At 39.3% G+C, this 12,943-nt stretch overlaps 1 protein-coding gene across 1 annotated transcript in view; it reads right to left on the minus strand.

Moving 5' to 3' along the window:
- The window catches only part of brinp1 (bone morphogenetic protein/retinoic acid inducible neural-specific 1), a 104,828-nt gene that overhangs the window by 15,226 nt on the left and 76,659 nt on the right, over window positions 1–12,943 (minus strand). The window contains exon 6 of the mRNA XM_068706302.1: window positions 1,885–2,121. Within this exon, the coding sequence (XP_068562403.1) occupies window positions 1,885–2,121 (237 nt within the window). The remainder of the gene's footprint in view (window positions 1–1,884; window positions 2,122–12,943) is intronic.

Genomic DNA, 12,943 nt, shown 5'->3' on the forward strand with positions numbered 1-12,943 from the left:
AGATTACAGCTCTCAGAATGTAACCCCACTTTACCTCTTGTGCCATTACATCTCAATGTGTTGGGTCCAGAATATATAATCACAAATTGAATTTAATCTATACAATAATGTCATTTTTATTTAAGAACAAAATGCTGTATTTAAAAATTGCACGCAACATCTGCAGAACCTCAGAAAAGGCTATGCAACTAAACTAGCGTATATTATTTTGGTAGTTTTTTACCATTTTGTCAGGATCTTCCATAAAAAAAGAATGTTCCATTTACTGTTACTAAACACTAATTGTTACCTGTTGTTATGGTTACATGCAGTAAATTACACAATCTGTCTGTTTAGTCCCATTTTTTTAAACCAAAAACAAAGTGATAATTTTTTACACATATTGCACACCCTGCAAACGTTTATTGATTCCTTAATGTCTTCTTTTGGTGAGTGTGTGAAATGCATTTTGTTTTTTGGGACAGTTATACATTTATATAAATATTTGTGCCCTCTTTGTGTTCACTTTTCTCCACCTCTTCTCAGACTTACTGCACTCAGTGACCTCCATGACTCACATTAACTTTCTTCTATGGTACATAAATATATTTATCTGTTGCTGGCAGGTTTTATTGGGACACTTTTATATCATATCAATAATAGATAAACATGGTGACTTGCAATGTAACAGCTGGGAACTAGCTGTGCTTTTTTCCTGTCTGTGTCCAATATTTTAGTGCCCACTTTTGGGTCTGAGAAATTTGTATGGGAGAGATTATTAATTTCAAAAGTTGTCTTTTTGTTATCATTTATTCCTGATAAATAACAAAGGAATAAGTGGCTGTGCACCTCGTTGCTGTCCATGGCTAATCTCGCATTCTGCCGCAGCAAACTGCAAAATATTTTGGGAGGCCAGTTATGTCTGCACGTTCAAGGACCTCTTGTGGTAGCGGTGACTTTCTCAGAACCTGTTTTATACCGCTATTGACAGCCTGCTGACTCCTCACTCACTTCTTCTGGCCCCCGGCCGGTAGGGGCCGCAAGCGATCACACAGCCGAGTGCATCACCAAACCCCAGCTGCTACTCTGCGGCAAGTGACACAGTGGGGGAAAACCATAGACTGTATATCTATAGGGAAAACAGCTTGCTCACTTTTATTGTTTTGGACAATGTGTCTGGCTATCAGCTAACAGCCAACAGAACTGAACACTCAGCTGCTGCTCTGCGGCCAGTGACAGTTATTCTGTGCCTTTTTCATTGGGCATCAACCTCACGTTCACATGTGTATTAAAGTAAAAATAGTCTAAATGCCTAAATCATTTGTAATTTTGTTGCAAAGAAGGCCGAGATAAGTGTTTCCTCATCTATTGCCCGTATACAAAACGCTTGGTTACAGTCAAGGAAAGACCATTGCGGTGGTAATAGGACATTTTTGTTTACCATTGGTTGAAGACAGGAAGCGAACACCAGTCTTTGGTGTCAGAGTAAACAAAGTTGTATTGTCTGCCCATCCATGAACTACAACCTTTCTATAGCACTATGAAAGTTTCAGACTACTTTCTGCAGTGAACATAACAAAACATCATTTCCTATTAATCATGCAGATTTGGCAGTGAACAAGGAAGGACTAGGCTGCCAAAGTATGAAATGTGTTTTTTAAATTATCTTCGAGCAACAAGAAAATTGAGAGATTATGAGATTACATTAATTGCCTGAGCTCTGCATGTGTGCCCATTAATATGCCCTTCAGATTCAAGATGACTAAATTTGTTCAGGAATTATTCCCTTGCAAAATAGTAAAACATACCTATACAGCTTTAACTGCTATATAGGTATGCTTTCAAATAATACAATATTTTCCTAACTGTCATGATAAATGAAAGTTGGTGGAATTTACACCTTACCAGAGTTCTCAAAGTCTTTATAAGAGGATACCCAGGACTCAGACATCCCCAACAGGGTGTTCTCCATGATCTGGATGTCGGTGATGGGACAGTTGCATTGGGGATAATCGTCGGCACACTGACAGATGCATTGGTTGTTACTGCACACATACTCCCCCTCTCCATTGCACATGATGTAGCTCAGGGCTGACTGGACAAACTTCTCCTGCAGGTAATCTGGGAAAATGACCTGAAGACCTGAAACGAGATAAATGAGTGGATTAAGTTAAACAGAATGTGGGAAAAAGAAAATGACAAAGTACAATTCAAGAAAAAATTTAATAAAATACATTCCAGTCCTTGTTCAATTTTGCTTGTGTTGTAAATCGGTGAAGCGTTTGGACAAAAATAAATCTGAAATGTGCAGCCTTCATGATTTTCACATCACAGAAGTGGCCCAAACTAAATAATAACAAGAACTTAATACAAAATCTTACAAAATGAATTTGAAAAGTGACATGAATCATTTATTTTCCTCATTTTGTAATTAAATGTATACTTGTGCTCAGAGTTAGAACTGAAATGGAAAAATGAGAGTCAGTAATACTGTCAATGCACGATACCTATACTGTTCAATACACAGACAAAGTAATCACATATGTGAGGAAAAAGTTACCAGAGTGGGAAAAGCTGCAGCTAAATGGAAGGCTGCCCTTCCGGGATTGCTTTGTGTCACAAGCGCTCGTGTATTTTTTGAAAGGATGTGCTTCAAAGCTCGACTATGTCCAACTTGAGCTGCCTGTTCTGTGGCTGATCACTCACGGTGTGACAATGTACAACAATGATTGATGCCTGCTTGCGCTGTGTTGGATTATTTAGCACAGAATTTCTTTTACTTCTTGGGCATTTTCTATCACATGCATTACTGTGTTCAGTAAGTGTTTCCATTTGTATTTGTTTGTGGTTTACATACCAAAACTTGCAGCATTCCGCTTATTATATGCTAATGGAAATAGTAGAATTCATAATCCAGAGGCCAATTTAGGGCTGAAGCTGAAAGTACCTCTTCACTCTCACCATGGACATGGTATTTATCATTTTTAGACTCTGAGACAATCCCTATCTCACTCTGGGTATCTCATAGAACTGAAGCTTGATCAGCGAACAGTAAAGCCTTTCTCTTCAGTCCAGGCCTGGGGAAAATAAACCCCTAGCTCCACAAGCCACTCGAATGGAAAAGAACTAAATAGATCTTTTTCCTCCTTGTAGGACACGGCATTATGGTGAGGCAATATTTTCTTAATAGGTTTTACTTGAGCACAAACAGTGCTTCAGCAGAAAATAGGCAACCAGGAACCAGAACATAACGCGTTATTGAATGATGAATGATTGCATTACTTTTTCCGCTCACGTATTATTTTCACCTTTGGGTGAAAATAGGAATCCATTTATGCAGAATCAACATAATCTAGCTGAAATGAAAGGGAGAATAAGGCTACAATTGCATACTGTACACATGAATCATTTTGGGGGTATTGTCATAGAGTTGAATGGTATTTCTTATTGTGCATATGCATGTGGCAATTAACGTTCCTTATTTTCACCCACAACACACGATAAACTGACAACTGTGTGTGATTTAGAAGCAAATGCAGATCTTAATATATGCCAAGTTTTGTGTCTGACATCTAGGACAACTTCCAAATAGATTGTCATAGTGACACCCTTTGAAAAACATCGCTGGGTAAATGATCCAAACACATACTGTGCTTGTCAATTCTACATGTCAGTTATTGATGCTAATAGTTCAGTCATAATTACCAGGCGCGACACTGATGCTCTGCGTTCAAGTGTTTACATGCCTGTTGGTGGGCAGATTTTGACACCAGGATAGCGTCGAAACGTGCAAGATACATTCATGAAACATTACAGGTGCGTAGTTCAGATTAAAATGAAGGCTGAGTTCGGAAGTAGGAGGAAATTAAATGAGCCTTAAGCCTCTGGCCCAATTTGGTGTCGAGGCTGGTGTGACTTCATGGCCAGATGATTGTTTTGATTTTTATACAATCATGATCTCAGTTCAAAGATTTCAACTTCAACTTCTTTTTATTTTTAACCTGTTCTTGTGTACCTCTTGTTCGATATCAGTAGGTTCCCTTCTCCTCTACAGAACCTCATCAGAACCACAGCCCATCAGTGATGAAGAGAACAGAAGGCGGGAGGGATGGAGGGCGTAAAGGGGATGGATGGATCATGTCTGACCACAAAGAGTTGGGTTGCACAGGGCTTTTTCTCCATCAGGCCTGTCTGCGGCCCCTGGATCCAATATTCATTTAGCTTGATGTATTCCTGGGCTTGAAACTTTAATGTGATTTGTGGGAGAATCCAGATGGCAAGTTCACGGATCAACGCTGCTTACTGACAGTGCTGGTGCCAGCGGCCGGGTGCACAATAACACCGAGTGCTTCAGCCCTCCCTCTTTACCGCTGCTGTTCGACCGTACCCCACACCCCCATTCCACACACACGCAGGCACGCACACACCTACACACATTTCTTCTCATATCATTGTGTTGATACCGGCAGATTGCAGAGGGAATCGTTTGGGATGCTGACATTCAGTGCAGCAGCATCAGTCTTGCAATCTATTGTTTTCCACCTTCTTTTCCTCTCAATGTTTCTGTCCCTCCTCTTTCCATGCCTCTTTCTCTCTACCTCGTACTCTGTCTCTGTACACATCTCCTCTGTCTTACTTCATTACACTCACTTCTCCTCCCGCCACACTCGTGCACATGCCCCTTGACTCGTCCCCACCGTCATCCTTTGGCTCCCATTCACTCCATCAATCACTCTCCTCATTCCTGTTTCTTCACCTCTCCTGCTCTCCTCTACGTTCTCCCACCGAGCACGTATTCAAGTATTGGAAATTTGATGTCTTGTCCTCCCACTCCAGTGTAGAAGTGATGTCATGCAATAAAAGCAAATCAATCAACATTTGTTAGTGCAGTGGGGAATGAGTAAGAGAATTGGAGCCCTCGGGCCAAAAATGAAATGAGAAACTAATCAGAGAAAAACATTTATCTTTGTGACTTTCCTGACTTTGCTGTGTTGTTGCAGTAGCATGTGAGCAATATTGAGAATGATTGGGCTATAAAGCGTCAGTTTGTATAGCGCTGATGCAGGTATTTGTTGGGAAAAACACTGGATTTTGGAGCAAAGAGTTACACTTACCATCATTAAAGAGTTACTGATGAAATGAATAGGTGCATATTGGAATTCCCGTGCAGCCGTTTGATAACCTCCAACTTCATGCTCTGTCAGTGCACATAATTCCCTGCAACCAGCATGCCTGGCTCTCTCTAAATAAATAGCACCTCAAAATGGCAGTTAATCTCACTGCATACATCAGAGGCTGATATATTTCCTTCACGTACGTTGGAGGATATGGGCCTCCAAACATCCCATGAATGCTAAAAAACGGAGACTCTGCAACTGCGACTTTGCCTTTTCATTGTGTCTCTTTCGAGAGTGCTCTATTTTTACACGGTGATAGATGGGGAGTGTAGGCCACAACTGAGGCTTGTAACTGCCTTGGCAGGCAGTTGCCTGCTTATTGCAATGCCACGCTCCGCCTCATAAGTTTCAGTTTCATTAAAGATTAATTGACCATCGTGTGGCCGCAATTTCGCAAAATAATCATTACTTAATCCACTGGTGCAATAAAGTGCATTACTTGAATGGCGGCATTAAATTACCATTGGAGGTTATCGTTGCAGCCATGATACGAAAGCAAAGACCTCTGAACTGGATGATTGCCTGTTTCTCTTCAGTCCATGGCCTGCCCAGTCCGCCCTGCTGATCCCTAGATGCTTAAAACAGAAGGGGCATATAGCCTTAAGATTTGCTGTGTTGGCCCATTTCAGAGAGAGCTGTTCTTCCACAACTATACGGTAAAGGTGCAGCTAAAGCAGCTATTATCCACTTTTCATTTCTTTACATAAAGCGCTTTAGGTCTCTGACAGTGTGTGTGTGTGTGTGTGTGTGTGTGTGTGTGTGTGTGTGTGTGTGTGTGTGTGTGTGTGTGTGTGTGTGTTGGGCCTGACAGGGATAACATGTTCCACTGGAGCTATTCTCAGCTCTCAGAATATGTTAGCATTTTTTAAAGTTCTGAATGAGGTGTACTTAGCATTCAAATGGATAATGTGTTGCTGTGTCTGCACTGAGTAGATTATCGTAGATTACCATAAGTGTTCCCAGCACCCTAGAAGGCAGCAGCCTGTGTTTTCGAACAGGACTGTCGACGAGTTTGTTGTACAATCCTACTAAAGTATTTGTGTGTGGGAATAATTGCTCAGGACAATTTAATCAATATTTCCATCTCAAATATGTCCAAAGTGCAGAACAAAGAATGTTTTTTTCATCCCTGAGTGCTCCGCCGATGTTTGTGGAGTTTTTATGGTACATTAATATTTAGGCATGCATATATTTGAAATGGCAAAACAACAAAGAAGTGTCAAATCCTATTTTCTGGACATATTAACATACAAGTGCTTGCATATGCATATGTGATACATACCGCTGTATATTTGTGGAACAAAAAGACTTGCAGAACACAATGCTTTCCACACAATACTTCTATATGACGTTAGCTCTGAAGAAACTCACTTATTCACATTGTTAACACAAAAAGCAGCAAGGATGGAGGTTCAGTAATCACTGTAAAAGCATAAATTACATATAAAAATGGCCTTGGTATTCAGGGCTTGCTGCTTCTGCCTCTTGAAAATAGGAAATTGCTGAAATTGCACGTTGAAGCAATTGTTGGATTGACGAGGGCAGCCTGGAGAGGAAGATGAGCTCTCCATGGTGCTCAGTTACTGCTAGTTGTGCTGCACACTGGACACAAGTCGAGTCAGAGTATAAGTAAGTTGGTGATGATTTGTTTTTCTCCTTTTCCTGTGTGCAGGATCACAAAAGGGCAAATGCAATTTTGTATTTTAATTTTGGTAGGAATTATGCCCTCAAAATATTCCAATTTAAATATAATAATGTAAATGTATGTAATATAATTTAGTATTGAAGCAACAAAATACTAATATAATAAATATTTGCCATGTTTCAAAATATGTGTTGTTGGCTCCTTGTGCACTACAGTTGCACACTTCAAGCTGTCCCGTCATGTGCTACTATGTGTCCCCGCACAGCAGTATCAGTAGAGCCTCGGCTGGTGAGATATACTAGTGTCACACTTTCGAATGCACACACGCACACACAGAAAGAGATACACGCTTGAGCACACGTACACACTCTTTGCAGGCTTTTGCAAAAATCACATGTTTTACAAGAACCCTGGAGAGGGGGAGGAGAGACGCATGACAAGCTCTGACATTTCCATTTCGGCTATAAAAGATACAACTGTCCTCAAAGTGTCAAGATGTGCTGTATAAACGGCTCAGATCAAAAGTCCAGATTCATCACAGAAATTACATCAAGCATCTCTAAATACAGAAATGTTAATCGATCTGTGTTGGGAGGCACATACTTGCCCTACACTTTTCAAACACTGTTGTACAGTTTTGTTGGTTGTCTATTATGTTATTTGAATATTCAACATTTTTAAAGTTATTGTACACATCATAGTGTCAACTACCTCTGAAAATCTGAATCCACTATCATGCAAATGTATTATAGTCTGTGAATCTACTGTAAATCATTTAATTAGTGGTACATATATTTGTAACTAGAAAACTACACTCAATAGAGTGCAGAGCTTCAACGTCCACTGCTGTGTTGAATGAAAACAAACAGTGCAGTAAAGCATCGTCTAACTGACTTAATTCAAACTCAAAAACAGCTTTGATGTAATGTTATGCTAGCAATGGGCTCAAAGTATATCATATATTACACGTTATAGAATCGTGCTAAAACACACACTAAGCTGTGTACTGGTAGTTCTGTTAGATGTTAGCTGTTAGCCACACAAACCTTCCAACAAAATTAAAAACAAAAGTAGCCGTCGAGAGGTACTCAGCAGTGCTTGTGCTGGTAGTTCCATTAGCTGTTAGCCAAACACACCGTGCAAAACACAAAACAATGTGCAAACTGTTTCTCTGGTTGCAGAGTAGCGGCTGGGGGCCGTGGATGCACTGAGCTGTGTTATCACTAGCGGCCCCTACTCACCGAGGGCCGGTTAAGAGCGGTGCGTGAGGAGTAAGCAGGCAGTCGATGGCGGTATAAAACAGGTAATAAAAGGTGTTTTGAGAAAGCGTGAGTCACCGCACACAGGAAAAGTCCTTGAGCATGCAGCCATAACTGGGCACTACAAATATGATGCTGTTAGCGGCAGCAGAATGTGGGATTAGCCGTGGACAAACAGAGAGGCGCACGCTCACTCAGTCACAGGCAAACGGACTCAGAGTCACACACACACACACACACACACACACAACCAAACACATATCGGAGATAATAATGGCCTCATAATACCTGGAAGTACTATTTGTTTTTAAATATAATCAGCATCTTTTGTCCACACATTCTTACCAACAACTGAAGTAACGTGCTACACAAAGTGTTTTTAAAAACAGTTCAAAACTCTAAGGGTCCTTCTGAACGGAAATGAAGAATAAAGTAAAGAAACCCCCAATCAATTGATGTAACAGAGTCTGTCAGAGAGAGAAAAAAGAGTGAGTGGAAAACCTGAAATGCTGAAATGGCAGCCTGCAGCTGGCAAGAGTGAGTGGAAAAGGAGATTTATGGTTACGCTGGCTCAAATGGAAACTCACTCTTGATTGACCACTTCCAATTGAAAGCTGACCTCTAGGTCAACATGGGAAGATTTCATCAGGTACTGAGTTTTCAGAATGTTAGAAAGAAGTGAAAAAATATGTCCAGCTATCCATCTTGATGGAAATGATCCAGTGTTATCAGTTCTCTGGGCAAAAGGCTTTCATCAAGGAAATGGCTGCCTCGGTCCCATGCATGGGCCTGTCCAAGCGCTGGGTCGATACCTCGGACCAGTACTGTGACATGAGGTGTAGCAAAAGTTAACCATGATTTCTAAGTCCAAATAACTTGATGTGGTTAGTATCACCATGTTAAGAGGATTCAGAAAGAAAAAGGTAAATAGCAAGGACCAGACTGTGTTTTGTGTCTGTGTATGGACAAATATGCAGAGTAAGGGAGAGAGAAACTGAGCAAAAGAGAAGATGATGAAAATGCCTCTGTGTGTTTATTGTTGTGCTCGACCAACATTTGCTTCCTGTGTTTTGCGAGACTTTTCTTCAGTAAATTATTCTCTGGTAACCAAAGACATTGTGTTTACTAATATACTTTAGTCTCCGAATCAATTTTTTTAACAAGTCTGTCATCAAAAACAACTTAATTGATTTGTATGTTTGTTTGTCTTCCCCGTAACATTTGCAGCTCTTTCGCTTGAAAAGAGGGACAGGCATCGAGCGACAGAGCAATGAGTATCTAATTCATCACTCTCCGCACGACTTGCCTACAGGGCCGGTTTAATTTATTTTCACTTCACCACTTTGAAAACTGTTGGCTCAGGCTATTCTAACATATTCATAAATCTTCCAAGATAGGCTCATGGCTCTTCAAAGATAGGCTGTTGAGGAAACTGGAGAAAAAGAAAAGAGAGACAGCATGTGCTGGTGATTGAAAGAAACAAATTAGTTTGCTTTTGTTTTGGTGCTAATTTATGACAGCCATATTGGAGGTGATTGGGTCCTGAGGTAATGGCTTGTGGAGGTTCCAGGGCCTTTGTTTGGCCCAGTTAATATATGTAACCATTCTTTTTTTTATCCCCAGTGTGTGTCAGATTACACAAACAATATTTCAGTTTTCTGCCCAATACACTGAAAGGCCCTGCTGTTTTGCTATTTAAATACCACAAATTCAATTAATATAATCAATGATGAATACTAACAGATGGAAAGAATTAGGGTAATAAGAGAAAATAAAAAGGCTACTACTTTCTCCCTGCCATCTGAAACATACTGTATAATAAGAGTTCATGTAAACAATTTGTCCACCACATGCTAATATCCTCTTTCCTTTTATTCTCACAACTCAATAAGCTATTTCTACTTGCAGGTCCCAGTGGAGACAGAAAGTGAGAATCCAGACAAAACCAATATCATCGGATTTCTAAGCTTTAGCCTGGAGAGAGGACAAACAACTAACAAATGAATGTGGGAGAACAGAAGTGTATTTAAATCCCAATTGTAGTAAAGATAAATAGTGTGGATCTTTCATTGCAATTTAATTTAAGAGAATAAAGAAAGAGTTATTTTAAAAATGTTAAAATCACAAAATCCATAAAAAATGTAAGACTTGATTCACAGTCATGGCTTTTGCTTCTAATGCATAATTTGCCTTTGACCCAGTCAATAATTTGTAATGCAAAACAGGTTGATTACATCATGTTCAGAGACATAAATGTAATTTGTGTTGACCGGGCCAGAACTAAAGATTTCCTCTTGCATGCCCACAAATAGTCTCTGCTAATAACATACTGTATCATGATGCCCTCTTTCACTGTGTTTAGCTGCCAATAAAGTGGCACATATAGAATGCACTCTAGCGCTAAATATGCCAACATTTATAACTGAAGTTTGCAAAGTTCTGTGTCTAGATCAAGGCTTTGCTCTAAAAAAAAATGTTCCAGTGCCATCTCTAATTCTGACGATTGTTGGGGGATAAGGAGAAAAAAAAAAGGGGGGGGGGGGGTTAAATTGCCTAAATATTTCCCAAAGCAAAACTGTGGGAGAGAAGGGAACTGAGTTCATGCTTTGATAGGTAGCTCCCTTGAGATAATATTCTACTACAGCATTTTAATCTCAATCTAAGAGTAAGCAGAGGAATTATCCAGGGAGCGTCATATCTGCATTGTGTTATCTGTGGCTCACAGTCCCGCCACCTCACAAAGAGCAGACGACAGGGGGTGGAAGGGGAGGGAACACAAAAACATTCCCTTTTGAGAGTTCTGTTATTTTGGGGAGTCAGTCTAAAGTGTAAAATTTGACCACATCTTAATTCACTAGTTTGATCATTTAAAACAGAATGCTGTCTTAGACTGTTCTAAAACTAATTCCACCAAAGTGATTTTGTCAAAAAGCAGTTAATAAAGTGTTTGGTTACAGGTTTTATATCATTTTCTTGTATATATTTTCTAACAAAGTTTTGCAGTTGCACTTGTGCCTCAATGTAGATAAACTGCTGAGGTTTGGAGCGAAAGAAATACAAATGGGAATGAAAAAGACATGATTAAAAGTTTAATTAGAAGAACGAAATTGAGTGGGCTTTCTATTACTGCATCTTTGTTGTAACTCACATGGCACTGCATACTAATACGATCCTCTTATTTAATTCATAAGCAGTTAAAATAGCTAGATTAAGGTTTTTATAGGTTTGTTCATTTCCAAAAATTGGAATTATACATAGGAGACAAAATTTTTTTATCAACATTTACCAGTTGGTGAAAGACAATCGGAAAATACATGGTTAGAATAACCAAAATATGATGTGATCATAATATGGCGCAGTCTACACTGTACAGACTGTACATATAGACCGGGTCAATTCAGTTCAGTTAAGAACAGAGTGGAAAAAGAAAGAAAAAAGAAAAAAACAGCTGAAAAAAATGACAAAATAGGAAAAGACAAATGGGCGGAGGAAGGGATAGATAAAGCAATGTGGTGGATATGTTTAAAAAAAGAACAATTTTAGAAATATAGGAAAACTGAAGAATAAGCTGACAAGATAAAAAAAGTACTCGACACGACTCATCAGAAATGACTGCAGTAGGGTGGGAGATCTCACACACACACACACACACACACACACACCATTCTGACATTTCAACTGACAGAAAAAGAGATGTGCATAACACTGTCTGCAATTACACCCATGAAAAGTAGAATTCAACATTTTTAATCACAATCTTTTTGTTCCCTCACTGGTAGTGATTTAAACAGGACAGTCCCACCCTCATACAGTGCAGACAAAACATATGAGGAGAGGCTACATGAGACTGCCATAAAAATCTGAAAAATGGAAAATTGTTAAAGTAATTTTTGTGTTATTATCCCCTTTGGACCAGAATTAATTTATCCGGACCCACATGTATCATCAGACAGATTCATTCATTCATTCTTGGTTATTCTCACTCAGCCAGTGTTGTGTTCCAACTACAATGGCTATTCTCTAGTTTTTCAGTGAATATTTTTGTTAGGGTTAACTTGATTAAGTGGCCAGAGGCTTTCTTCAGTTTAAGTGCATACTGAAGAAGCCTCTAGCTGAAAGCTTGAGCGTTTGTGCTCCATTATTTTTCCTGTGCTGATAAATGACGAAACCAAGAATTCAAAAGCTTCCGACCAAGTTTATGAGAACAAATCTTTTCTACTTTATGTAACAAACGGTTTGGTTAAACACACCAGAGCAAAGAGGACAGAGATGCATTTTCATAGCTTAGGTGCAATCTTGTTTTTTCGGGTTCTATGAATCGACATTTTTCATTCTCAGGAAGAAAACTACAAATCATCCGGGTGACATATTGTCGCTGTCCTGTGGAAACCATGTAATTCCAAGAAGTCAACATTTCATGAGCGATGGAAAGACAGCCTTGTTTTCAGACAATACACTGTTCAGGTAACCGGGTGGGGTTGTAAAAGTGTTCATTCAACTTAAGAAGTAAGGGGGTTTCCACAAATCATCAAGGACTACTTACTTTTGGTTTGATTGCCAAATGTGGGGATGCATGGTTTTCACTGGACAGCTGATATATATATATATTGTCTAGCAATCAAAATGAACACAGATATAGTGTTCACAAAGAAGTCATTAATTCAGGACAGGCATCTACATCTGCCCATTGTAGAAAAAAATCAAGTACTAAATATTAAAAATAGCATAAACAAAGAAGAAGAACATTCAAATTAAGCAGTGTTTCAAAATAAAAGAAAGAAATACATGAATGCATCTCCATTAAAATAGCATATGAATCTAAAGGCAGGCATGGCTCTTCTTTTCCACATTGTGATTTTTTCATCTGATTCCTAAGACGTGGA

This window comes from Cebidichthys violaceus, unplaced genomic scaffold (genome assembly GCF_023349555.1).
Source record: "Cebidichthys violaceus isolate CVI_PGR_0920_01 unplaced genomic scaffold, fCebVio1.0.p SCAF_12, whole genome shotgun sequence".
Classification (NCBI taxonomy): Eukaryota; Metazoa; Chordata; class Actinopteri; order Perciformes; family Stichaeidae; genus Cebidichthys; species Cebidichthys violaceus.